This window comes from Coregonus lavaretus (genome assembly GCF_964263955.1).
Source record: "Coregonus lavaretus genome assembly, chromosome: 13".
NCBI lineage: Eukaryota > Metazoa > Chordata > Actinopteri > Salmoniformes > Salmonidae > Coregonus > Coregonus lavaretus.
The window spans coordinates 15,198,063-15,223,907 of NC_140000.1; the positions used below are offsets into that span (position 1 = coordinate 15,198,063).

The following is a 25,845-nucleotide window of genomic DNA, read 5'->3' on the forward strand; positions in this document are numbered from 1 at the left end:
CCACGTCACACTGGCCCAGCCACGTCACACTGGCCCAGCCACGTCACACTGGCCCAGCCACGTCACACTGGCCCAGCCACGTCACACTGGCCCAGCCACGTCACACTGGCCCAGCCACGTCACACTGGCCCAGCCGCGACCACTTGCAGATGATGACAATAATGAAAAGAGCAGATTTGTGATGTCGTTCCTCCTCACCCCCGCCTCCCCCGAATTCTCCCAAGACCCGTCTCCCAACATTACCCACTTATTCAGTCCTCAGAGAAAGAGGGGCTGACACTTCTATTACACTGTGTCGCTACGAAAGAGAGGAGGAGGGAGAGAGTGAGCATGAAAGGACACTCTTTGAACCTATTCTTCCCCCTGGAGAAAGAGGGAAGGAAAGAAGGGTGGAAAAGCGTGGGGGATGCTCATTGCCCCCTTTCATACAGAAAGTGAGTGAAATGGAGGAGGAGTTGTGAGAGAAGCAGGGGATGGAGCATGGAGGAGTAGCAGGGGGAGTTCTAGGCCACAACAAGCAAAACTGTTGGAGCAACTGGGTTACGCAAACAGACATTCACCTTTTGAGCTGTAGTATTCTCTGTTGGCAAGCTTGTCCCTCAGTTAGAAACCAGAAGTAGTCAAGTCTTCCACTTATCTATGTTTGATGGAACGTGCAGCCAGGCTTCCTCTTATGGGTTTTCCCATTATCATCATCCCACTCAACCCAAGCCAGACCCAGCCAACCAACCCAAGCCAGACACAACCAACCCAAGCCAGACCCAACCAACCCAAGCCAGCATTGTGCTGTGACCTGACGAGGACAGACCCAAGACTCCAAGGTTGGAGTGGGGGGTTTACTGACCGTGGGAGACGAGGGAAAATAACAAATGGCTCTTCTGCTTGACTGACCCACTATCCTATTGTCTTCTTTTGGGGTCAAGATCCAGGACACCTGCTGAGCCTCAGAGAGGCAGAGACAAAACAATCATCGTAATCATATCTAGCCAGGGATTTAGTTATGAGAGATTTGTCAGGATTGATTTACGCAGAGTGGTTTTGAGCTTGTTGCTTTTTAGTCGTCATAAGTATATGGTGCATATGTGTGTTACATCTCTGTGTGTGTGAGACCCACTTTACTCAACACACCTACGGGAATGAGAGGGTTGCTGGCCACTGTCGCCACCTCCTTCTGTGCCAAGTTCAGGGTGCCCGCCATCTGTAGAGGAATGTGAGAAACACACTCATGTTGTTCACACACACCTTCCAGTTCCCCCCCACACAAAGTCAAGCACATTTGATCCTGCTTAAAGCCTCTCAATCACGCAAGGATAGTAGTAGTTGAATCAGGCTCTCAACATTCTTTTTCTTTCCCTGTGAGAGAGACACACACACACACACACACACATTCTCTAGCATGCACATCCACACACTCTCTTATCCTCCTCTGACATCCTGTCTACCTAAATCTTATCCATCCAGTCCTTTACACACAATCTCCCTCTCACGGCCTGACATGCAAAAACACGCTGCGTTACCATAGCGATGCTGCCCACATGACTGAAGATCTCGGCAACTGTTGGTAAGGCTCTGGCTGACTAGAAAGCATGGAGCCTCACTCCCACATCACAAACACCAACGTCTGCTCTGCACAGACCAACAGGCTGCCCACTGACTCTAGTCCACATTTTAAACACACTCAATGCCTGAGACTTAGTAAGCTTCATCGAACAGCCCCACTCATGTGTGATTCATAGGGTAGAGTAGGCCTAGCCGAACTCCCTACATTTACTCAGCCTAACCATGTGACTTGGGACTGTTGTAGGAGTTGAATGGCAGAGGCTATTGGAATTATCATTGGACAGATTCACTTGCAGAGAATTCCCTCCTCCACACACACACAAATCAATGGCAATGTTACCATAGCAGCAGAATACTCCCCATTCCAGAGAAAGCTTCCCTGATACTTTCCTAATGTGCCCCCCCTCACACACACAGCATACCCACTTAGGCCTACTCTAGAAGGAACAAAACGGTCACATTTAACCCATTTCCTCAGTGTGTTGACCCCTGTGTGTGACCCATGTCTGTCTGCTCCTCTCCCACATCCAACTAACTAGATGAGCCAACTCCCCTGAGACAGACAGACAGTGTGACAACACTTCACTCTGCTGTAATACTGGAAAGACCAAGCACAATGATGCTCTCCGTGCTGACAACCTCACAGTATTGGGGTTAGCCTGTTTAGAAATGATATGCAACTGACTGACTAATCGAAATACCAAGGGTTGTTGTCAACAAAGAGGAGTATTCAAAACCAGCATAGGCATTTGAGAGAAGTTTCTCTCTGTGGGTTATGGGTTAGATAGCACTATTATAGGGATGGTTCTGTGTGGGAATCAAGTGATCTTTTAATTTTGTCAGGGTGGCGAAGGCTTTCAGAGCAGTGGTGTTGATGCATTGCCTTGTTACATTATATTAGGGCTGGTTGGTTAAGGTTTGGCGCTTTATGATGGAGCGTGAACAGTCAGCCATGTCCTCTTGCTCCAGCTCTCAACACATGCCACGCGATGTTACAGCAAAGCTCAGTAACATTGTGGATCAAATTCTCAATGTTTTTTTTTTCACCCTCAAACAATTAGGCTAAACAAAAGTCTGACTTTCTCTCCAGAGTGATCTTTAGAGTGAACTCAACTTACCCCAATCCCTCAAGGAAGCAGTCTAGAGTGGTCTGTCTCTTGTCTACACACAATAAGCCTCTTGTATGAAGGGACGGAAATTAAATGTGCTTCCTTCGTTTTCTTTTTCTGTGTGAAGTGTCGTGACCCCAGTGGGTTGGGAAATGCACCATGTTTATACGCGCTATGAGCCGGACAGTCATGTCTGGTAAGTCTCCTTCTACCCAAACTGTCTGTATGCACCTGTTTATGTCTGTGGATACTTATTGTGCATGTCTATATGTGGTGTGGTGGCCTGTCTGCATGTGGTGTGGTGGCCTGTCTGCATGTGTGTAAATATACATACTTGTGCATGCAGTCAACAATTATTACAAGTATTGTCTATCTCTGTATGTGGTCAGCACGATAATGTCTGTGTGTGTGGCTATACCCAGTGTGGTGTGAGTTATCTGCTATTCTTGTACGGTAGATATTCTATCTATGTTATTTCTGTGGCCTGTACAGTATGCATGCTTGTTCAGTGTTTTTATTTTCCTGATTGTCTCCATGGTGGTCATGTCTCACTGTGGCACCGTTTTCCCACTGTTCTATGGCAATGTTCATTATGGCACATTGTTATGGACCAGAAACTACCCAGCAATGGATGACTTTGTACCAGTGTTGGGGAAGCTACTCTGAAAATATTGATTACTTCACACTGGAAGAGGTTAAACTACACTTAAAGTTACTTTTAAAAAGTAGTTCACTAGATCCAAACTACTTCGTGATAAATTATCATATCTAAATCTGAAATGTCATAGACTACAAATTGTGAAAACAGATCACTGAAGTAAGATGATAACAGAATGTGCATATTAAACACAAAAACTGTGTTTCAAGTGAGAATTAGGGAAGGCTGATGCCAAAAAAGAAAGGAAATTCTTGCCTATTTCACCCATATTTTCTATTTGCAAGAAAAGTAGTGTGTAGTTCCAGTAGTTAGCTACACCGCTACCTGGCAAAAAAGTAATTAACTATGTACTAAAACACTACCAAGATTGGAATTTAGTTCAACTACCACCAAGCTACTTCAAAATGTAGTTGTTACTTGTTGAACTACATGTAGTTCACTACTCCCCAACACCGTTTGGTACTGGGTAGACACTAGTTAGAGCTGGTGCTGAACAACTGCAGCCGCTCTTCCCAAACAACAGATCAGAATTCCGGTTTTCCCGGTCCCTAAAGGAGAGGAGAGGCTGGAATACCAGGCATGCATTATATGGACTGTTGCTGTTGGATCAGGGCACAATCATTCAAACTATGTGGGTGAGATCAGATGAAAGCGGCCCTTCTGAAAGAACCAGGGCTTATCATTTAAAGATGTCTAAACTGAGAGGGGGTTTATATAGCATGCTGGATCCTCTAGACTCAACAGAACACGTTTTCTAGGTCACCCTACTCTACAGTTCTTCTCTGTACCACCAAGACTCCCTCTTGGCCTTGTCGATGCATTAAACGTGACACCTTTTTATAGCCCCCTTCTGTGGTTTTACTCTGATGTGGAGGTTGTGTTGCGCTGTATAACTGCCAGTTGTCGCCGGATAGATTAGGAAGGAAACCAAGCGTTTATATAAAGGGAGGACCGACCGTCAGTCAGTCTCCTGCCCCTCTCACAGAACAGCTGAGAAGCCTGAGCTCTGGCAATGACCCAGGGTTCAGATCGCTGTGTGTGTTCACACCATGAAATATTCAACAGGCAAGTGTGTGTTTGTGCATGTGCGTTTGTCTGTGCACACACACGAAACCGCCAGGTATGCTAGGTCCGCCTGTCCCTCTGAGCAGAATGCACTGAGAGGGGACAGTGGTGGCGGTGATGGCTGGGCGGAGGTAACCATGGGAGACTGATGGTGACAGACCGGAAAGGGTTGGGAAGGGTCCTCAATATGTTCAAGAAGAGGAGGATGCAGAAGGTAGAGAACAGGAGAAGTGGAGAGAAAGAGGGCTGCTGTGGAATCAATGAGGGGGTGTGAGAGTGAATGACTTCAGGGGTTATTACCCTGCCTGAATGCCATTAGGTTTCTCATGTCTTTGGTTTTGGTCTGAAGAAGACCTCTCTGGGTTGTTGCTGTACAACAATACCTACTAGAGCCTAGTCCCTTAAGATTAACGGCTGGTATTGGCCCTGAAGGCTGTGTGTGGATACTGCTCTCTGCTCTGACCGCCTGCCTGTGTCTCTAACCATCTAGCTAACTGTTGTTTGGGAGCGGTGGCTTCCATGGCAGATCCAGTTTCAGGTGCCTGTTGTTCCATACCGGCTGCCCGTGAAACTCTAGCCTAGTGTAGAGTGAAGAGGGGTGTGGAGTTACTGGAAGAGCTACGACATGGCGTGGTCCGTCTCTACTGGCGCTGACTGTCATGCCAATGCTTTATCTGGCCTGGCGCAACAATTGGATGCTAATGACCTTTAGCATCCATTCATGTACCAGTCGGGTGGTGATGAACTAAGTCTTTAGAATGTTGGAGATGGAATGAATGCATGTTGCAGACAGTCAGTGCAGACTGGATACAGGCCAGGGTTCTTGTCTATAAATACCTTATCCCCTGCTTTGTAATGATGGACTCTCAGCTCGTTGAGTTTCTCTGCAGTTGCCACATTTTCAGAGGGACAGAGTCAAGGCTAAGGGGCTGGGCTATACTGAGTGCTGAACAGGCACATCTTGGTGTGTGATATGCTCAATGCTGGAGTGATGCAGAGCTGATGTATTCTGATGAAGCTGTGCCCACTTTTAGCTCAGGTGCTTTCAGCCTCTAAGGGTCCCGCTGAGCGCATGCGCACACACACACACCAGGTGGAGGCAGGCTGTTCCGGTGTACTGTTAAGTCAATTTACCACAGCAAGCCTATGCCAGGTTCTCGCTCGCTCGCTCACTCACTCACACAGGAACGGTGAGGGTGGCAGTTGTCCCTAAGCGATTGACCAGGACCAGTTTGGGTTTGTGTGAGTCCTGCTGGGTGAGGTCAGGCCCAGGAGGAGTAGTACTGATCCTAGGCCAGCACTCTGAGGAGTAATGTTTTTCCCTGGAGCTGCAGTACTCTATCCAGCTCTGCTACTCTGCTTCTGCTGAGGAATAACCTGTGAACAGACCAGCTGTCCCCAATCACAAGTGATTCACAACTGGCAAGGTTTTAAAAGCCCAGGTGGTTTCATTGCTGTATCCTTTAAAGGTGTTGAAGGAGCCCATGACAAGCCGAGTAGTGGAGAATCTGATCTTGAACCTGGCTGGCACCCTTCCAAACCGTGTCCAGTCTGATGTTATTGTCACAGTTGCTGTTGGCATGTGAGAGTGAGACATTGTAAGATAGGCCAACTCTCTGAGAAATAGGTTTATTCTCTCACTTGTTCAGGTAGAGGCCTATAGCTTTTGGAAATGGGGTTTTGATATTTGATCCCATTTGAGTATTTTAAGGAGAATCCGGAATCGCTCATCACTTTTAGCCTAATTCCCATCCTCCCCCCGTCTGGGCAAAACCATTTCTCACTGTCTGTGTTGTGAATGGAGATGGTTGTCACCAATTCATCTCATGTGGGAGACAACCCTGCCTCTTAGTCTATTTGGGACACATTTCCCTGACAACAGACAAATGACCTCCGTTAGCCTCTACCAAAGCCTTATGGGTGTAATATACACTGGTCGTGTGAAATATGACTTGTGTACTGGGTGTATACACACAAACACACACACACAAACATACACTGAGAGTGATTGATGTTAATTCCCTCTGGTGGTTGACAGCTCAGCTGTGCTGCTTCCTGTTTGTGTAGGAGTGGGCGTGTTGTGTGTGTTTGCTGTTTGTTTGCATTCATCAGCTGGATATTATGGAAAGGAGGAGGATATAGAGAGAGGGAAGAATGAAAAGAGCGAAAGAGGAGGGACAAATGTTTGTCTTTCATTCATTTGTGATGATGACGATTACATGGCTGTATGCTGGTTTAGAGATGAGTGAAGGTAGACCTAAAGTCAGAGGGAGAGGAGGGGTGTGTGTCTGGCTTGCCGTAGGTCCTGTGAAGGTGTGAACCATGTGATGGTTAGAGCTGTGTTTCCACCTGCTGTTGAGTCGTTGTGCATTCAGCTCCGCTGTTTGACGGCTGCTGCATCATGCAAATCCTGACAGGAAGGACTGGATACGCGCAGGGGGACAGGGATTTACTAACTAACAGCTTATGTAGGCTGCAGCATGTGAAGTAGAATCAAACAAGGCTACTACTACAGTTTGCTCTTTCCTCTGCAGTGGTGTTAGTTGTACTTTGTTTGTGTAAGTATTTTCTGCATGTTATGTACTGTAATCAGGAGTGACATCATGGGGTTGAGGAAGTAGCTTTTACAGAGTCAAATCACTGTCAAAAAGGAAGAGCCATGCTGTATAAAGATTTTGTAGATGGTGTAGCCTATAAACCATAATTTTGACTGTAGTAACAATCTAGATATCTCCTGGTTGACTCATGTCCTTCCTATTTCCCCTGGAGACACAGACACCATGTGTTCACCATGTAACTTGGCATGTTGACTGTCGTTTTTTTTTACTAACTATCTTTTTCCTCTCTTTCCTCATCTCCCTCCCTAAGGCTTGGAGCACCGATAATCTGGACACTTCCGGGGAGCCCGCTACCCGCTCCGTGGGCACCACTGCCAACTTGAAGGGGAAGATGAGCAAGAGGTGAGACTGCCACTAAGACTGGCACACTGCCCTCCGGGTCTTAATCATTTCACTGATGGTGGATTGCAACAGTTAAAGATAATTTAAAGAGGGTGGAAAGAGTACACTGCTGACCTGTACAAGGGAAATGTGACTGCAGTGCAGTTACAGGACGCAGAAGTGGTGTGAACTGTGAACCATTATACACTGATGGAACTTTGGTGCCAGACAAGGGATGCCAAGCATAGACTGAGAGGAAGGGTGTATATTAGATATACTGTAGTATTTCAGGTCCGCTATACTTTGTAGCTGTGCCCTGCAATGAAGGCCCTTGTATGGACATCACTGTCAGGTCTTAAACAACTTCTGTGGAGACACGGGACGGAGAGAAGTTTAAACATGAACACACACCCACAGAACTTCAGAACTCCCCTTACGGCCCATGCGGAACTGTGAAACAGGAAGTTCCCCAATTTCATTTTCCCTTGGCTGCAGTGTGGTTATTATGTGGTAGTTGACAATGGGAGGTGTGATGGTTGTTGATGTGATGTGAAGCTCAGAGGAGTGAAGTGAGTGTCACTGATCAAGTCTGGCCCCGGTCACCGTATTGCCACTAAATAACCGCAGGCTGGCATAAACCTAACCACACTGCTAACCCTAATGCTTAAATTAAGACCAAAAAGCTTTCATTCATTTTTACAATATAGGCTATTTTAATTTTGCAGCTGGCCCATCTAGCAGAAATTGCTCAGTTCTGCCTGCAGGGCAAGATGAATGACAATAAACATCAAGCTGCAAAAATCACCATGCCACGGTCGGTGTGTGCAGTTGGGAGTAGGGACATGCAAAGCAGTCATGCGACCGTTCTGCTCAGGGTGGTTTCTGTTCAAACAAGAACCACGGTCACTGTCAAGCTCTCATAGCTACAACTTTGTTTGTCCTGCAGTTTCACTCCTAACCTACACTACCAGTCAAAAGTTTGGACACACCTACTCATTCAAGGGTTTTTCTTAGTTTTTACTAATTTTTACATTATAGAATAATAGTGAAGACATCAAAACTATGAAATAACACATATGGAATCATGTAGAAACCAAAAAAGTGTTAAACAAATCAAAATATATTTTATATTTGAGGTTCTTCAAATAGCCACCCTTTGCCTTGATGACAGCTTTGCACACTCTTGGCATTCTCTCAACCAGCTTCATGAGGTAGTCACCTGGAATGCATTTCAATTAACAGGTGTGCCTTCTTAAAAGTTAATTTGTGGAATAACTTCTTAATGCATTTGAGCCAATCACTTGTGTTGTGACAAGGTGGGGGGGGGTGTGTATACAGAATATGGCTCTATTTGGCAAAAGACCAAGTCCATATTATGGCAAGAACAGCTGAAATAAGCAAAGAGAAAAGACAGTCCGTCATTACTTTAAGACATGAAAGTCAGTCAATAAGGAACATTTCAAGAACTTTGAAAGTTTCTTCAAGTGCAGTCGCAAAAACCATCAAGTGCTATGATGAATCTGGCTCTCATGAGGACCACCACAGGAATGGAAGACCCAGAGTTACCTCTGCTGCAGAGGATAAATTCATTAGAGTTAACAGCCTCAGAAATTGCAGCCAAAATAAATGCTTCACAGAGTTCAAGTCACAGACACATCTCAACATCAACTGTTCAGAGGGGACTGTGTGAATCAGGCCTTCATGGTCGAATTGCTGCAAAGAAACCACTACTAAAGGACACCAATAATAAGAAGAGACCTGCTTGGGCCAAGAAACACGAGCAATGGACATTAGACCGGTGGAAATCTGTCCTTTGGTCTGGAGTCCAAATTTGAGATTTTTGGTTCAAACCGCCTTGTCTTTGTGAGACGCGGTGTGGGTGAACGGATGATCCTGCATGTGTAGTTCCCACCGTAAAGCATGGAGGAGGAGGTGTAATGGTGTGGGGGTGCTTTGCTGGTGACACTGTCTGTGATTTATTTAGAATTCAAGGCACACTTAACCAGCATGGCTACCACAGCATTCTGCAGCGATACACCATCCCATCTGGTTTGGGCTTAGTGGGACTATCATTTGTTTTTCAACAGGACAATGACCCAACACACCTCCAGGCTGTGTAACGGCTATTTTACCAAGAAGGAGAGCGATTGAGTGCTGCATTAGATGACCTGGCCTCCACAATCGCCCGACCTCAACCCAATTGAGATGGTTTGGGATAAGTCGGACGGCAGAGGGAAGGAAAAGCAGCCAACAAGTGTTAAGCATATGTGGGAACTCCTTCAAGACTGTTGGAAAAGCATTCCAGGTGAAGCTGGTTGAGAGAATGCCAAGAGTGTGCAAAGCTGTCATCAAGGCAAAGGGTGGCTATTTGAAGAATCTCAAATATAAAATATATTTTGATTTGTTTAACACTTTTTTAATTAGTGTTATTTCATTGTTTTGATGTCTTCACTATTATTCTACAATGTAGAAAATAGTAAAAATAAAGAAAAACCCTTGAATGAGTAGGTGTGTCCAAACCTTTGACTGGTACTGTAAGTGTAGGCCTACCAATTCACCCAAACATACAGACTGTATACAGGGCTTCTACTACTTCACTAACATTAGAACAGTATTGGTCTGCTGCCGTTCAAGACAAATAGATTCTCTGTATTGTGACACACACTCTGTGACTGTATAATGCTGTTTTTTAATCTAATCTGAATGCTGTGTGTGTCTCTCTCAGGCTGTCTGTTGTGAAAGGCCACTTCCCTAAACTCGTTGACTGTGCCCACTTCCACTATGACAATGTGGAGTTTGGCTCCATCGAGGTAGGTTTCGTCACAAGACTGTGTGTGCGGGATAAAATGCCCAATTTAGAAATGTCAACTACAAAGATTTCCTGCTTGGCTGACTCTAAATGAAGTGTGTTTTAGCCATGTCTATTACTAACATCATAGGTCCTTATGGATGTTCGTGGCCTGCATTAGAACCCCAGCCTCATGCCTGTAATGTTACTGTGGTAATGATAACCCCAGCCTCATGCCTGTAATGTTACTGTGGTAATGATAACCCCAGCCTCATGCCTGTAATGTTACTGTGGTAATGATAACCCCAGCCTCATGCCTGTAATGTTACTGTGGTAATGATAACCCCAGCCTCATGCCTGTAACGTTAAATGTTACTGTAGTAATGATGACATGTGAACAGGACTGACAGACACTCCTAATGACCTCACAATACTGGTCTCACTGTGGGATTACTGTGGGTGTGTGTGTTACCGCATGTCTGTACTGTGTGTGTGTTCCTGTCAGAATGCTTCAGGGCTATGGGCTAGATGTGGAAGGGGGATGGTGTGGGCACAGCGGAGAGATGAGAGCAGCAACATCTCCAGGGTCTGAGGCTGGCTCTCTTTCTTTGTGCCTGACCTGCACACTCACACACAATCACAACTGGACTCACACAAATACAAACAAGCTCACTCAGATTTTCAGTCCATGGGCATCGGAGTGGAAGAGCAGCAGCACTCTCTCCTTCCCTCTCTCCTTTTTTTCTGACATTCCCACTGAGCACGTTCACTCATACCTCTCCAGATACTCCTCATTTCTATTAATTGTGACATAGTTCATTCACACTCTTATGTTCACAAACTTGTCGTTTACTTATACAAGCACACACCGTATACAAATTTGTCTCCAGCCCAAAACACACACACACACTGTTAAACATATGCTACTTCAACTGAAATCATATAACCTCATCCTATAACAAGAATTGGGTAACATTAATGCCATTTTAAACGCATAGTCATGATGATGAACTCTATACACCTGATGTAGTGAGTGACATCATCACCTCCTTGTCTCTCCCCACCCAGCACAGCTGTTAGTGCTCTCTTTCTCTGTGCTGGAGTGTGTGTGTTGAGCAGAGGGAGCACTGCTTATTAGCGTCTGAAGCCCCTGAAGAAAAGAGATCTGAAAGAGACTTTTCTCATCTCACTGTCCTTGCTCTCTGAGTCAGAAACGAGCCACACGCCAAAGCCTCTCTTTTCTTCTCTCTTTCTTGCATTTGCTTTCTCTGGCTCCTTTCTCCTTACCTCTACCTCTCTCTCTCAATTTCAATTTAAGGGCCTACCTTCCTCCACTGAGTCTCTCTCCTCTTTATCCCTATCTCCCTCTCTGTATCTCCCTCTCCCTCTCTGCATCTATCTCTCTATCCCTCCGCTGTTCTCTCTGTATATCTCTGAGGTGTTAGTCATAGTGGATGTGATGTGAAGGTCCGTCAGACAAACGCGCCGAAGTCCACAACACTGCCTGTCTCATTTCAGATTAAAGTATTTTCTCTCTTAATCCCCTGGAGCCTCAACCCTCCCTTCTTCCTCCTCCTCCTTCCCAAAAAAAAGAGAAAATACCATAAAATGCATGACTGTTTTCCTTTTGTGCTTGTTTGTAAATCCAGGTCACCATAACCACATGGGTGTGCTACGGCTCCATCAGAGGATTTATATGAGCAGCACATGACTCTGATGTCACTAGTATGGCATGGTCTCCTTCTTTTCACAGCTTTCTCTGCATTGTTAAGTCCATTAAAGTTTAATACTGTTTCATGGCTGAAATGTTGTTGGCCATTTTGAAAGATCTCCTCTGAGTTAGTTGGCTGCTTTATTAGAAGATGCAGAATTTGGGCAACTAGGAGGGAGGTTGTCTAAAAGGTACCAGGCAAGGATGGAGATTTCCCAGGATATAATGTATCCTGATCTTGTGTGTAGGTATGGGAGGGTGCTTTGCAAATCAAATCAAATGTTATTTGTTACATGTGCCGTATACAACCGATGTAGACCTTACAGTGAAATGCTTACTTACAAGCCCTTAACCAACAATGCAGTTTTTAAGAAATAATACAAAAATAAACGAATAAAAAATTAACAAAAAAATATACAATATAAATTAATACGAAAAAAAGTAACAAATAATTAAAGAGCAGCAGTAAAAATAACAATAGCGAGGCAATATACAGGTGGTACCGAGTCAATGTGCGGGGGCACCGGTTAGTCGATGTAATTGGGGTAATATGTACATGTAGGTAGAGTTATTAAAGTGACTATGCATAGATAATAAACATAGAGTAGCAGCAGTGTAAAAGAGGGGTGGTTGGCAATGCAAATAATCTGGGTAGCCATTTGATTAGATGTTCAGGAGTCTTATGGCTTGGGGGTAGAAGCTGTTTAGAAGCCTCTTGGACCTAGACTTGGCGCTCCGGTACCGCTTGCCGTGCGGTAGCAGAGAGAACAGTCTATGACTAGGGTGGTTGGAGTCATTTTTTAGGGCCTTCCTCTGACACCGCCTGGTATAGAGGTCCTGGATGGCAGGAAGCTTGGCCCCAGTAATGTACTGGGCCGTACGCACTACCCTCTGTAGTGCCTTGCGGTCGGAGGCCGAGCAGTTGCCATACCAGGCAGTGATGCAACCAGTCAGGATGCTCTCGGGTGCAGCTGTAGAACCTTTTGAGGATCTGATGACCCATGACAAATCTTTTCAGTCTCCTTAGGGGGAATAGGTTTTGATAGGTTTTGTCGTGCCCACTTCACGACTGTCTTGGTGTGCTTGGACCATGTTAGTTTGTTGGTGCTGTGGACGCCAAAGAACTTGAAGTTCTCAACCTGCTCCACTACAGCCCTGTCGATGAGAATGGGGGTGTGCTCGGTCCTCTTCTTTTTCCTGTAGTCCACAATCATCTCCTTTGTATTGATCACGTTGAGGGAGAGGTTGTTGTCCTGGCACCACACGGCCAGGTCTCTGACCTCCCTATAGGCTGTCTCGTCATTGTTGGTGATCAGGCCTACCACTGTTGTGTCATCGGCAAACTTAATGATGGTGTTGGAGTCGTGCCTGACAATGCACTCATGAGTGAACGCCAGGGTTGTGGGTTCGTTTCCCACGGGGGGGCAGTATGAAAAATTAAAATAAATAAATCATGTATGCACTCACTAACTGTAAGTCGCTCTGGATAAGAGCGTCTGCTAAATGACTTAAATGTAAATGTTACCTAACCTTACCACCTGGGGGCGGCCTGTCAGGTAGTCCAGGATCCAGTTGCAGAGGGAGGTGTTTAGTCCCAGGGTCCTTAGCTTAGTGATGAACTTTGAGGGCACTATGGTGTTGAATGCTGAGCTGTAGTCAATGAATAGCATTCTCACATCCTTTTGTCCAGGTGTGAAAGAGCAGTGTGGAGCGCAATAGAGATTGCATCATCTGTGGATCTGTTGGGGCGATATGCAAATTGGAGTAGGTCTAGGGTTTCTGGGATAATGGTGTTGATGTGAGCCATGACCAGCCTTTCAAAGCACTTCATGGCTACAGACGAGAGTGCTACGGGTCGGTAGTCATTTAGGCAGGTTACCTTAGTGTTCTTAGGCACAGGGACTATGGTGGTCTGCTTGAAACATGTTGGTATTACAGACTCAGACAGGGAGAGGTTGAACATGTCAGTGAAGACACTTGCCAGTTGGTCAGCGCATGCTCAGAGTACACGTCCTGGTAATCTGTTTGGCCCTGCGGCCTTGTGAATGTTGACCTGTTTAAAGGTCTTACTCACATCGGCTACAGAGAGCGTGATCACACAGTCGTCCGGACCAGCTGATGCTCTCATGCATGTTTCAGTGTTACTTGCCTCGAAGCGAGCATTGAAGTAATTTAGCTCGTCAGGTAGGCTCGTGTCACTGGGCAGTTCGCGCCTGTGCTTCCCTTTTGTAGTCTGTAATAGTTTGCAAGCCCTGCCACATCCGATGAGCGTCGGAGCCGGTGTAGTACGTGTCGATCTTAGTCCTGTATTGACGCTTTGCCTGTTTGATGGTTCGTCGTAGGGCATAGCAGGATTTCTTATAAGCTTCCGGTTTAGAGTCCCGCTCCTTGAAAGCGGCAGCTCTACCCTTTAACTCAGTGCGGATGTTGCCTGTAATCCATGGCTTCTGGTTGGGGTATGTACGTACAGTCACTGTGGGGACGACGTCATCGATGCACTTATTGATGAAGCCAGTGACTGATGTGGTGTACTCCTCAATGCCATTGGAAGAATCCCGGAACATATTCCAGTCAGTGCTAGCAAAATAGTCCAATAGCTTAGCTTCATCTGACCACTTTTTATTGACCGAGTCACTGGTGCTTCCTGCTTTAGTTTTTGCTTTTAAGCAGGAATCATGAGGATAGAATTATGGTCAGATTTTCCAAATGGAGGGCGAGGGAATGCTTTGTACGCGTCTCTGTGTGTGGAGTAAAGGTGGTCTAGAGTTTTTTTCCCCTCTGGTTGCACATTTAACATGCTGGTAGAAATGAGGTAAAACGGATTAAAGTTTCCCTACATTAAAGTCCCCGGCCACTAGGAGCGCCGCCTCTGGTTGAGCGTTTCCTGTTTGCTTATGGCCGTATATAGTACATTGAGTGCGGTCTTAGTGCCAGCATCGGTTTGTGGTGGTAAATAGACAGCTACGAAAAATACAGTAGATACTTTTCACTTATAATTCACTTTGGTAGATAGTGTGGTCTACAGCTTATCATTAGATACTCTACCTCAGGCGAGCAAAACCTTGAGACTTCCTTACATATCGTTCACCAGCTGTTGTTTACAAATATACATAGACTGCCAAATCCCTCTCATCTGTCTCATAAAATAAAAATTATTTGTCCATTTCAAGGTGAGTAATCGCTGTTCTGAATTCCAGAAGCTATTTTCAGTCATGAGACAGTAGCAGCAACATTATGTACAAAATAAGTTAAAAACAATGCGAAAAAACACACAAAATAACACGGTTGGTTAAGAGTCCATAACATGGCAGCCATCCCCTCCGGCGCCATTTCCTTGCAGTATCCTTGTATGTGTGTTTGCTTATTCTGTGTACAGTAGGCTATATGCATTGTATAGTTAAAATACACCTGTTCCACCTGTTTTTGTGACCCATGCTTGAGTATGTGTGTGTTTCTGTTCCTCAGTTACAGTTTGCGAACGAGCAGAGCGATGCCAGCTGGAACTCGGGCTCTGCCAAAGACCTGGTTTTCCTGGTGCAGGTGTCCTGCCAGGTGAGTGGGCACGGCCACATACCCTCGCCAAACATACACACACGCACATCTCCTAGCCAGGGCTATATTTAACCCAGACACATTCACACCAACACATACACAGGGTGGGAATACATTTCCCTTCCTCTCTCCTCCTGTCTGACTTATTTCCCACCTTCCTTGCTCTCCTCCTCACATGAATCTTTCTGTCCCCTCTTCTTTCCCACTCGCTGTCTCACGCTCTGTCTCTCTATCTCTCTCTCTGTCTATGATGTAGACTAAGACGTGGATGGTGCGGCGCTCCTATGAGGAGTTCCGTACTCTGGACGCTCACCTCCACCAGTGTATCTACGACCGGCGCTACTCCCAGCTGCTGCCCCTGCCACCCCTCAGCGAGCTCGGGGACAGGGTAGAGGTGAGTTGGGACTGTGGGAGAGCTCATTTGGTGGGGGGGTTATGTAGCATTCTGGCTGAATTGGCAGTAGAATGTTTTGCTGTACTGTATGGAGGTCGATGATACTGTGCGGAAGGTACCGATGTAGGTTAGCATGAAGACCTCTGGGAATGACATGAAATTACCTTCATCAATAATATGCCATTTAGCAGACGCTTTTATCCAAAGCGACTTACAGTCATGTGTGCATTCATTTTTACGTATGGGTGGTCCCGGGGATCGAACCCACTACCCTGGCTTCATAAGTGCCATGCTCTACTAAATAAGCTACAGAGGACCACGGTTATGGAGTCATCGTTGTCTGTGACCGGTCTGTCTCTGTACCCATTTGTTCTCTGATTCTAGCAGGTGTTCATATTTGGGTCACCTGTCTTCATCTACAGTTTCTGGGAGTAGATGTACGTAAATGTCTGGAAGCTCCTACAGTAGCTGTGTGTTAAGAGTCCTGTGTCAGTTGGTTTTGTTGTTGTTCGTCAGATCTTCACCCCGCTGCTGTCGGAGTACCTGAGCCGCCTCTCCATGATCGTGGACAACAAGCTCAACTGTGGGCCTGTGCTCACCTGGATGGAGGTGAGACTATTAAAGTATCTTTAGAAAACATAAGAGAGTGGACTGTGTGGTCCAGTGGTTACAGCCGCTGACCCTGGCTCACATATATGCCAGAGTCAGCATGGGTTCGAATCTGGCCCACTGCCTTTTGATTCACCCTCCCCCATCGTTCACACATCTCTTCAATAAAGCAACAACAACAAAAAGGAGTGGGGCTGCCCCTCCCCCCAAAGACGTTGAAAGAAAGAGTGTGAAGGTGATAATAAGCTGTAGGGTGAAACATAAGAAGTTGGTCAGAGAAAGAAGACAATTGTTGGGGAAGAGCAAAGTAGAATGAGAAAGACCGACCTAGAGAGACAGGCTTTGTCTTACTACCTGTGGATTAGCCCTAATACTATAATTAAGGGATATTGAGAACGTGGTGTAATTATTTGCCCATCTACAGTTGAAGTCGGAAGTTTACATACACTTAGGTTGGAGTCATTAAAACTCATTTTTCAACCACTCCACACATTTCTTGTTAACAAACTATAGTTTTGGCAAGTTGATTAGGACATCTACTTTGTGCATGACACAAGTAATTTTTCCAGCAATTGTTTACAGACAGATTATTTCACTTATAATTCACTATCACAATTCCAGTGGGTCAGATGTTTATATACACTAAGCTGACTGTGCTTTTAAACAGCTTGGAAAATTCCAGAAAAGTATGTCATGGCTTTAGAAGCTTCTGATAGGCTAATTGACATAATTTGAGTCAATTGGAGGTGTGCCTGTGGATGTATTTCAAGGCCTACCTTATAATAATAATAATATGCCATTTAGCAGACGCTTTTATCCAAAGCGACTTACAGTCATGCGTGCATAAATTTTTGTGTATGGGTGGTCCCGGGGATCGAACCCACTACCTTGGCGTTACAAGCGCCGTGCTCTACCAGCTGAGCTACAGAGGACCACATTCAAACTCAGTGCCTCTTTGCTTGAATTCAGGGGAAAATCAAAAGAAATCAGCCAAGATTTTTCATCTGTACAAACAATAGTACGCAAGTATAAACACCATGGGACCACGCAGCCGTCATACCGCTCAGGAAGGAGACGCATTCTGTCTCCTAGAGATGAACGTACCTTTGTGCGAAAAGTGCAAATCAATCCCAGAACAACAGCAAAGGACCTTGTGAAGATGCTGTAGTGAACAGGTACAAAAAGCATCTATATCCACAGTAAACAAGTCCTATATCGACATAACCTGAAAGGCTGCTCAGCAAGGAAGAAGCCACTGCTCCAAAACCACCATAAAAAAGCCACACTACGGTTTGCAACTGCACATGGGGACAAAGATCTTACTTTTTGGAGAAATGTAATCTGGTCTGATGAAACAAAAATAGAACTGTTCAGCCATAATGACCATCGTTATGTTTGGAGGAAAAAGGGGGTTTCTTGCAAGCCGAAGAACACCATCCCAACCGTGAAGCACGGGGGTGGCAGTATCATGCTGTGGGGGTGCTTTGCTGCAGGAGGGACTGGTGCACTTCACAAAATAGATGGCATCATGAGGAAGGAAAATTAAGTGGATATATTGAAGCAACATCTCAAGACATCAGTCAGGAAGTTAGAGCTTGGTCGCAAATGGGTCTTCCAAATGGACAATGACCCCAAGCATACTTACAAAGTTGTGGCAAAATGGCTTAAGGACTACAAAGTCAAGGTATTGGAGTGGCTATCACAAAGCCCTGACCTCAATCCTATAGAAAATGTGTGGGCAGAACTGAAAAGGCGTGTGCGAGCAAGGAGGCCTACAAACCTGACTCAGTTACACCAGCTCTGTCAAGAGGAATGGGCCACAATTCACCCAACTTATTGTGGGAAGCTTGTGGAAGGCTAACCGAAAGTTAAACAATTTTAAAGGCAATGCTACCAAATACTAATTGAGTGTATGTAAACTTCTGACCCACTGGGAATGTGATGAAATAAATAAAATCTGAAATAAATCATTCTCTCTACTATTATTCTGACATTTCACATTCTTAAAATAAAGTGGTGATCCTAACTGACCTAAGACAGGGAATTTTTACTAGGATTACATTTCAGGAATTGTGAAAAACTGAGTTTAAATGTATTTGGCTAAGGTGTATGTAAACTTCCGACTTCAACTGTATTCCTTAAACAACAGAGGTTTGGCGGCAGGTAGCTTAGTGGTTTAAGAGCGTTGTGCCAGTAACCAGAAGGTCGCTGGTTCTAATCCCCGAGCTGACTAGGTGAAAAATCTGTCTGTGCCCTTGAGCAAGGCACTTAACCCTAATTGCTCCTGTAAGTCGCTCTGGATAAGCGTGTCTGCTAAATGACTAAAAATTTAAATGTTATTGTTTGCTGTTCCTCCCAGATTGACAACCGTGGGAATCGGTTCCTCCTGAAAGAGGAAGCTTCGCTCAACGTTCCAGCCATCGCCGCTGCTCATGTCATCAAGCGCTACACGGCGCAGGCCAATGATGAGATCTCCATCGAGGTATGGAGCTGCTGCAGGGATACACAGAACCGAATGAGATTACATTAGTGGCCGTCATAGTTTCCAGATTTCAATGTCACCTCTCTGTCCTGGCCTTAGTCTCTCTGTTTCGCTGTCACCTTCCTTTTTCTTCTAGTTTTCCTCCTCTTCCTCCTCCTGTTCTCAGTCTATTCCTGTCCTCTCCTCCTCCTACTGCTCTACATACTGCTTCTCTCTCTGTTTCTGGGCCAGAGCACCCCGGAATGGGATGACCCAAACACTGAGGCACATTTTAGCTCTTCTGTCTGTCTCTCTCGCTCTGTCTGTCTGTCTCGCTCTTTCTGTCTGTCTGTGTGTCTCTCGCTCTGTCTGTCTGTCTCTCTCGCTCTGTCTGTCTGTCTCTCTCGCTCTGTCTGTCTGTCTCTCTCGCTCTGTCTGTCTGTCTCTCTCGCTCTGTCTGTCTGTCTCTCTCGCTCTGTCTGTCTGTCTCTCTCGCTCTGTCTGTCTGTCTCTCTCGCTCTTTCTGTCTCTCTCTCGCTCTCTGTCTCTCTCTCGCTCTGTCTGTCTCTCTCTCGCTCTGTCTCTCTCGCTCTGTCTCTCTCTCTCGCTCGGTCTGTCTCTCGCTCTGTCTGTCTGTCTGTCTGTCTGTCTCTCTCTCGCTCTGTCTGTCTCGCTCTTTCTGTCTGTCTCGCTCTTTCTGTCTGTCTCGCTCTTTCTGTCTGTCTCGCTCTTTCTGTCTGTCTCGCTCTTTCTGTCTGTCTCGCTCTTTCTGTCTGTCTTGCTCTTTCTGTCTGTCTTGCTCTTTCTGTCTGTCTTGCTCTTTCTGTCTGTCTCGCTCTTTCTGTCTGTCTCGCTCTTTCTGTCTGTCTCGCTCTTTCTGTCTGTCTCGCTCTTTCTGTCTCTCTCGCTCTTTCTGTCTCTCTCTCGCTCTCTGTCTCTCTCGCTCTGTCTCTCTCGCTCTGTCTGTCTCGCTCTTTCTGTCTCTGTGTCTCTCTCGCTCTTTCTGTCTCTGTGTCTCTCTCGCTCTTTCTGTCTCTGTCTCTCTCGCTCTTTCTGTCTGTCTCTCTCTCGCTCTTTCTGTCTGTCTCTCTCTCGCTCTGTCTCTCTCTCGCTCTGTCTGTCTCTCTCGCTCTGTCTGTCTCTCTCGCTCTGTCTGTCTCTCTCGCTCTGTCTGTCTGTCTCGCTCTGTCTGTCTGTCTCTCTCGCTCTGTCTGTCTGTCTCTCTCGCTCTGTCTGTATGTCTCTCTCGCTCTTTCTGTCTCTGTCTCTCTCGCTCTTTCTGTCTCTCTGTCTCTCTCGCTCTTTCTGTCTCTGTCTCTCTCGCTCTTTCTGTCTCTGTCTCTCTCGCTCTTTCTGTCTCTCTGTCTCTCTCGCTCTTTCTGTCTCTCTGTCTCTCTCGCTCTTTCGCTCTGTCTCTCTCGCTCTTTCGCTCTGTCTCTCTCGCTCTTTCGCTCTGTCTCTCTCGCTCTTTCGCTCTGTCTGTCTGTCTCTCGCTCTGTCTCTGTCTCTCTCGCTCTTTCTGTCTGTCTCTCTCGCTCTTTCTGTCTCTCTGTCTCTGTCTCTCTCGCTCTTTCTGTCTCTGTCTCGCTCGCTCGCTCGCTCTGTCTGTCTGTCTCTCGCTCTGTCTGCTCTCTCTCGCTCTGTCTGCTCTCTCTCGCTCTGTCTGTCTCTCTCTATCGCTCTTTCTGTCTGTCTGTCTCTCTCTCGCTCTCTCTGTCTCTCTCTCGCTCTCTCTCTCTCTCTCTCTCGCTCTTTCGCTCCGTCTCTCTCGCTCTTTCGCTCCGTCTCTCTCGCTCTTTCGCTCTGTCTGTCTGTCTCTCTCTCGCTCTGTCTCTCGCTCTCTCTGTCTCTCTCTCGCTCTGTCTGTCTGTCTCTCTCGCTCTTTCTGTCTCTCTGTCTCTCTCGCTCTTTCTGTCTCTCTCGCTCTTTCTGTCTGTCTCTCGCTCGCTCGCTCTGTCTGTCTGTCTCTCTCTCTCGCTCTGTCTGTCTGTCTCTCGCTCTGTCTGTCTGTCTCTCGCTCTTTCTGTCTCTGTCTGTCTGTCTCTCTCTCTCTCGCTCTGTCTGTCTCTCTCTCTCTCGCTCTGTCTCTCTCTCTCTCGCTCTGTCTGTCTGTCTCTTGCTCTGTCTGTGTCTCTCGCTCTTTCTGTCTCTGTCTGTCTCTCGCTCGCTCGCTCTGTCTCGCTCTCTCTCGCTCTGTCTGTCTGTCTGTCTCTCTTGCTCTGTCTGTCTCTCTCGCTCGCTCTGGCTCGCTCGCTCGCTCTGTCTCTCTCGCTCTGTCTGTCTGTCTCTCTCTCTCTCTCGCTCTGTCTGTCTGTCTCTCTCTCTCTCGCTCTGTCTCTCTCTCGCTCTTTCTCTCTCTCTCGCTCTTTCTCTCTCTCTCGCTCTGTCTCTCTCTCTTGCTCTGTCTCTCTCTCGCTCTCTCTCGCTCTCTCTCGCTCTCTCTCTCTCGCTCTGTCTCTCTCTCTCGCTCTGTCTCTCTCTCTCGCTCTGTCTGTCTCTCTCTCGCTCTGTCTGTCTCTCTCTCGCTCTGTCTGTCTGTCTCTCTTGCTCTGTCTGTCTGTCTCTCTCTTGCTCTGTCTGTCTGTCTCTCTCTCGCTCTGTCTGTCTGTCTCTCTCTCGCTCTGTCTGTCTGTCTCTCTCTCGCTCTGTCTGTCTGTCTGTCTCTCGCTCTGTCTGTCTGTCTGTCTCTCGCTCGCTCTGTCTGTCTGTCGCTCGCTCGCTCTGTCTGTCTCGCTCGCTCGCTCTGTCTCTCTCGCTCGCTCTGTCTCGCTCGCTCGCTCGCTCTGTCTCTCTCGCTCGCTCTGTCTCGCTCGCTCGCTCGCTCTCTCGGTCTGTCTGTCTCTCTCTCTCTCTGTCTGTCTCTTTCTCTCGCTCTTTGTCTGTCTGTCTCTCGCTCTTTCTGTCTGTCTCTCGCTCTTTCTGTCTGTCTGTCTCTCTCTCGCTCTCTCTGTCTCTCTCTCTCGCTCTGTCTCTCTCGCTCTCTCTCTCTCTCGCTCTTTGTCTGTCTCTCTCTCGCTCTGTCTGTCTGTCTCTCTCTCGCTCTGTCTGTCTGTCTCTCTCTCGCTCTGTCTGTCTCTCTCTCTCTCGCTCTGTCTGTCTCTCTCGCTCTGTCTGTCTCTCTCGCTCTGTCTGTCTCTCTCGCTCTGTCTGTCTCTCTCGCTCTGTCTGTCTCTCTCGCTCTGTCTGTCTCTCTCGCTCTGTCTGTCTCTCTCGCTCTGTCTGTCTCTCTCGCTCTGTCTGTCTCTCTCGCTCTGTCTGTCTCTCTCGCTCTGTCTGTCTCTCTCGCTCTGTCTGTCTCTCTCGCTCTGTCTGTCTCTCTCGCTCTGTCTGTCTCTCTCGCTCTGTCTGTCTCTCTCGCTGGCTCGCTCTGTCTCTCTCTCTCGCTCGCTCTGTCTCTCTCTCTCGCTCGCTCTGTCTCTCTCTCTCGCTCGCTCTGTCTCTCTCTCTCGCTCGCTCTGTCTCTCTCTCTCGCTCGCTCTGTCTCTCTCGCTCGCTCTGTCTCTCTCGCTCGCTCTGTCTCTCTCGCTCTGTCTGTCTGTCTCGCTCTGTCTGTCTGTCTCTCTCTCGCTCTGTCTGTCTGTCTCTCTCTCGCTCTGTCTGTCTGTCTCTCTCTCGCTCTGTCTGTCTGTCTGTCTCTCTCTCGCTCTGTCTGTCTGTCTGTCTCTCTCTCGCTCTGTCTGTCTGTCTGTCTGTCTCTCTCTCGCTCTGTCTGTCTGTCTGTCTCTCTCTCGCTCTGTCTGTCTGTCTGTCTCTCTCTCGCTCTGTCTGTCTGTCTCTCTCTCGCTCTGTCTGTCTGTCTCTCTCGCTCTGTCTGTCTGTCTCTCTCGCTCTGTCTGTCTGTCTCTCTCGCTCTGTCTGTCTGTCTGTCTCTCGCTCTGTCTGTCTGTCTCTCTCTCTCTCGGTCTGTCTGTCTCTCTCTCGCTCTGTCTCTCTCTCTGTCTCTGTCTGTCTCTCGCTCTGTCTGTCTCTCGCTCTGTCTCTCTCTCGCTCTGTCTCTGTCTCTCGCTCGCTCTGTCTCTCTCGCTCGCTCTGTCTCGCTCGCTCTGTCTGTCTGTCTCTCTCGCTCTGTCTGTCTGTCTCTCTCTCGCTCTGTCTGTCTGTCTCTCTCTCGCTCTGTCTGTCTGTCTGTCTCTCTCTCGCTCTGTCTGTCTGTCTGTCTCTCTCTCGCTCTGTCTGTCTGTCTCTCTCGCTCTGTCTGTCTGTCTCTCTCGCTCTGTCTGTCTGTCTGTCTCTCTCGCTCTGTCTGTCTGTCTCTCTCTCTCTCGGTCTGTCTGTCTCTCTCTCGCTCTGTCTGTCTCTCTCGCTCTGTCTCTCTCTCTCGCTCTGTCTCTGTCTCTGTCTGTCTCTCGCTCTGTCTCTCTCTCGCTCTGTCTCTGTCTCTCTCTCGCTCTGTCTCTCTCTCTCGCTCTGTCTCTCTCTCTCGCTCTGTCTCTCTCTCGCTCTGTCTCTCGCTCTGTCTCTCTCTCTCGCTCTGTCTCTCTCTCTCGCTCTCTCGCTCTCTGTCTGTCTGTGTCTCTCTCTCGCTCTGTCTGTCTGTCTCTCTCTCTCGCTCTGTCTGTCTCTCTCGCTCTTTGTCTGTCTCTCTCTCTGTCTGTCTCTCTCGCTCGCTCTTTCTGTCTCTCGCTCTTTCTGTCTCTCGCTCTTTCTGTCTGTCTGTCTCTCTCTCGCTCTTTCTGTGTCTGTCTCTCTCTCTCGCTCTTTCTGTGTCTCTCTCTCTCTCTCGCTCTTTCTGTGTCTCTCTCTCTCTCGCTCTTTCTGTGTCTCTCTCTCTCTCTCTCGCTCTTTCTGTGTCTCTCTCTCGCTCTTTCTGTGTCTGTCTCTCTCTCTCGCTCTTTCTGTGTCTGTCTCTCTCTCTCTCGCTCTTTCTGTGTCTCTCTCTCTCTCTCGCTCTTTCTGTGTCTGTCTCTCTCTCTCGCTCTTTCTGTGTCTCTCTCTCTCTCGCTCTTTCTGTGTCTCTCTCTCTCTCTCGCTCTTTCTGTGTCTCTCTCGCTCTTTCTGTGTCTGTCTCTCTCTCTCTCGCTCTTTCTGTGTCTGTCTCTCTCTTTCTGTCTGTCTCTCTCTCGCTCTTTCTGTCTCTCTCTCTCGCTCTTTCTGTCTCTCTCGCGCTCTTTCTGTCTCTCTCTCGCTCTTTCTGTCTCTCTCTCGCTCTTTCTGTCTCTCTCTCGCTCTTTCTGTCTCTCTCTCTCGCTCGCTCTTTCTGTCTCTCTCTCTCGCTCGCTCTTTCTGTCTCGCTCGCTCGCTCTTTCTGTCTCGCTCGCTCGCTCGCTCTGGCTGTCTGTCTCTCGCTCTTTCTGTCTGTCTCGCTCGCTCTTTCTGTCTGTCTCGCTCGCTCTTTCTGTCTGTCTCGCTCGCTCTGTCTGTCTGTCTGTCTCTCTCTCTCTGTGTGTGGGTCTCAGCTCCTCTCTGTCCTGTCCTCCAGTGAGGAACGGCAACGGTTTCTCCTCTGTTCTCCTTATCTGTTATCTGAAATAAGTTTATTGAGTGGAGTTCAGCTAAATCAGGCATGACCACAGTATGCCCTGATCCAGCTTGTTGTGTCTGGATAATGTTTAATTCTGGGGCCGGTGCTGTATTTTGACTGCCGAGGCTGTATTATGTGTGTTGATGTACTTTTTGCTCAGATGGAGGGAGGGGGGATGATGTGTGTGAGACTTTGTCTGAAGTCAGAAGTTGTTTAATGTCTTTATCTGATGTGTGTGTTTACCAAATGTTTGTGTATGTGTCTCTCCAGGTGGGAGATATCCTGTCTGTAATTGACATGCCACCCAAAGAGGACTCCAGCTGGTGGAGGGGGAAGCATGGCTTCCAGGTACACAACACAATCACTGGAGACTGGCTGTCTCCCTCATACACTCCCCTGTCTCCCCCATACACACCCCTGTCTCCCCCATACACTCCCCTGTCTCCCTCACACACTTTAAAGAGCAACAGTTCTCCAGATGATGGCTACATTCACTCTCACGTCTCCATTTTTCTCTACTTCCTTTTCCCTTCTTGTTTGTTTCCTCTATTTCTTTATATTTGTTCTCTTTCTTTCACCGTTCTCTATTTTGACTGAGGTTTCTTTTCTTTTAACTCATTCGCTATTGTTTTTTAACCTATGTCATATTCTAACAAATCATACATCTAATGTATTTAAGACAAGTGTAGGCGTGTGTGTGTGTGTGTGTGTACATGTGTGTCCATGCTTGTCATCCACAGTTACTCTGACTGTCTTTCCCCACTCTAGGTGGGCTTCTTCCCCAGTGAGTGTGTGGAGCTCATCAACGAGAAGCCTCAGTCCACCGCTAAAACAGGTAGCTTACACACACACACACACACACACTTTATGACACCACCATACTGAATCCCACTTATTGTACATTACCACATACACCTGCACTGTCACCAGATCAATGTTAGATATATTGAGTGACATTTGTTTGTGTTTCCAGATGGAGATCCAGCCAACTCCAATGCCAGCACACCAGGACCTCCCTCTCCTACGTCAGGTAAACAGACACAATCAATCACTAATACTGTATGAATATTGCATCGCCACAGAGCGTGTCGAAAGGTTTTGTAGGGGCTGGCTTGAAATGAGGTTGACAACATGCAGTACTAGCTGTCATGGTTACTATGTTTTCTTTCTGGTTTTGCAGCATATATTGCTTATTATATTTAATTGAAACGTATATTACAGCCACCTTTCCTCCCGTTCACTTGTATCTTCCTCTTGTAAGTCTTCTAAGTAAACATTATAAAATTATATCTCTCTAGAGGATTGTTTATTATAGGATACATGACCTCGTCTTGTTATCACCAGAAACACACAGCGAATCACGTGACATTACATAGTTTCACAATTACTCAGCCCATAGGTTATTTTGCTTGCCTAATGTGGTCACCACAACATCTTTGCTATCTTCATATTTGTATCTCTGTTTTGGGAGTGCAAAGTACAGAACAGCAATGTATTTAGCTAGTGTTCCAACCGCCTTCCTGTTGTATCTATTGCTT

General features: G+C 47.0%; 1 protein-coding gene across 1 annotated transcript in view; it reads left to right on the forward strand.

Moving 5' to 3' along the window:
* LOC311140331 (uncharacterized protein) overlaps positions 1 to 25,845 on the forward strand; it is a gene marked incomplete at its 3' end in the record, with an annotated part of 48,790 nt that overhangs the window by 6,721 nt on the left and 16,224 nt on the right. The window contains exons 2-10 of the mRNA XM_084175350.1: positions 7,261 to 7,352; positions 10,057 to 10,141; positions 15,296 to 15,382; positions 15,639 to 15,776; positions 16,293 to 16,385; positions 18,745 to 18,867; positions 24,578 to 24,655; positions 25,076 to 25,142; positions 25,281 to 25,337. Of these exons, the coding sequence (XP_084031476.1) occupies positions 7,261 to 7,352; positions 10,057 to 10,141; positions 15,296 to 15,382; positions 15,639 to 15,776; positions 16,293 to 16,385; positions 18,745 to 18,867; positions 24,578 to 24,655; positions 25,076 to 25,142; positions 25,281 to 25,337 (820 nt within the window). The remainder of the gene's footprint in view (positions 1 to 7,260; positions 7,353 to 10,056; positions 10,142 to 15,295; positions 15,383 to 15,638; positions 15,777 to 16,292; positions 16,386 to 18,744; positions 18,868 to 24,577; positions 24,656 to 25,075; positions 25,143 to 25,280; positions 25,338 to 25,845) is intronic.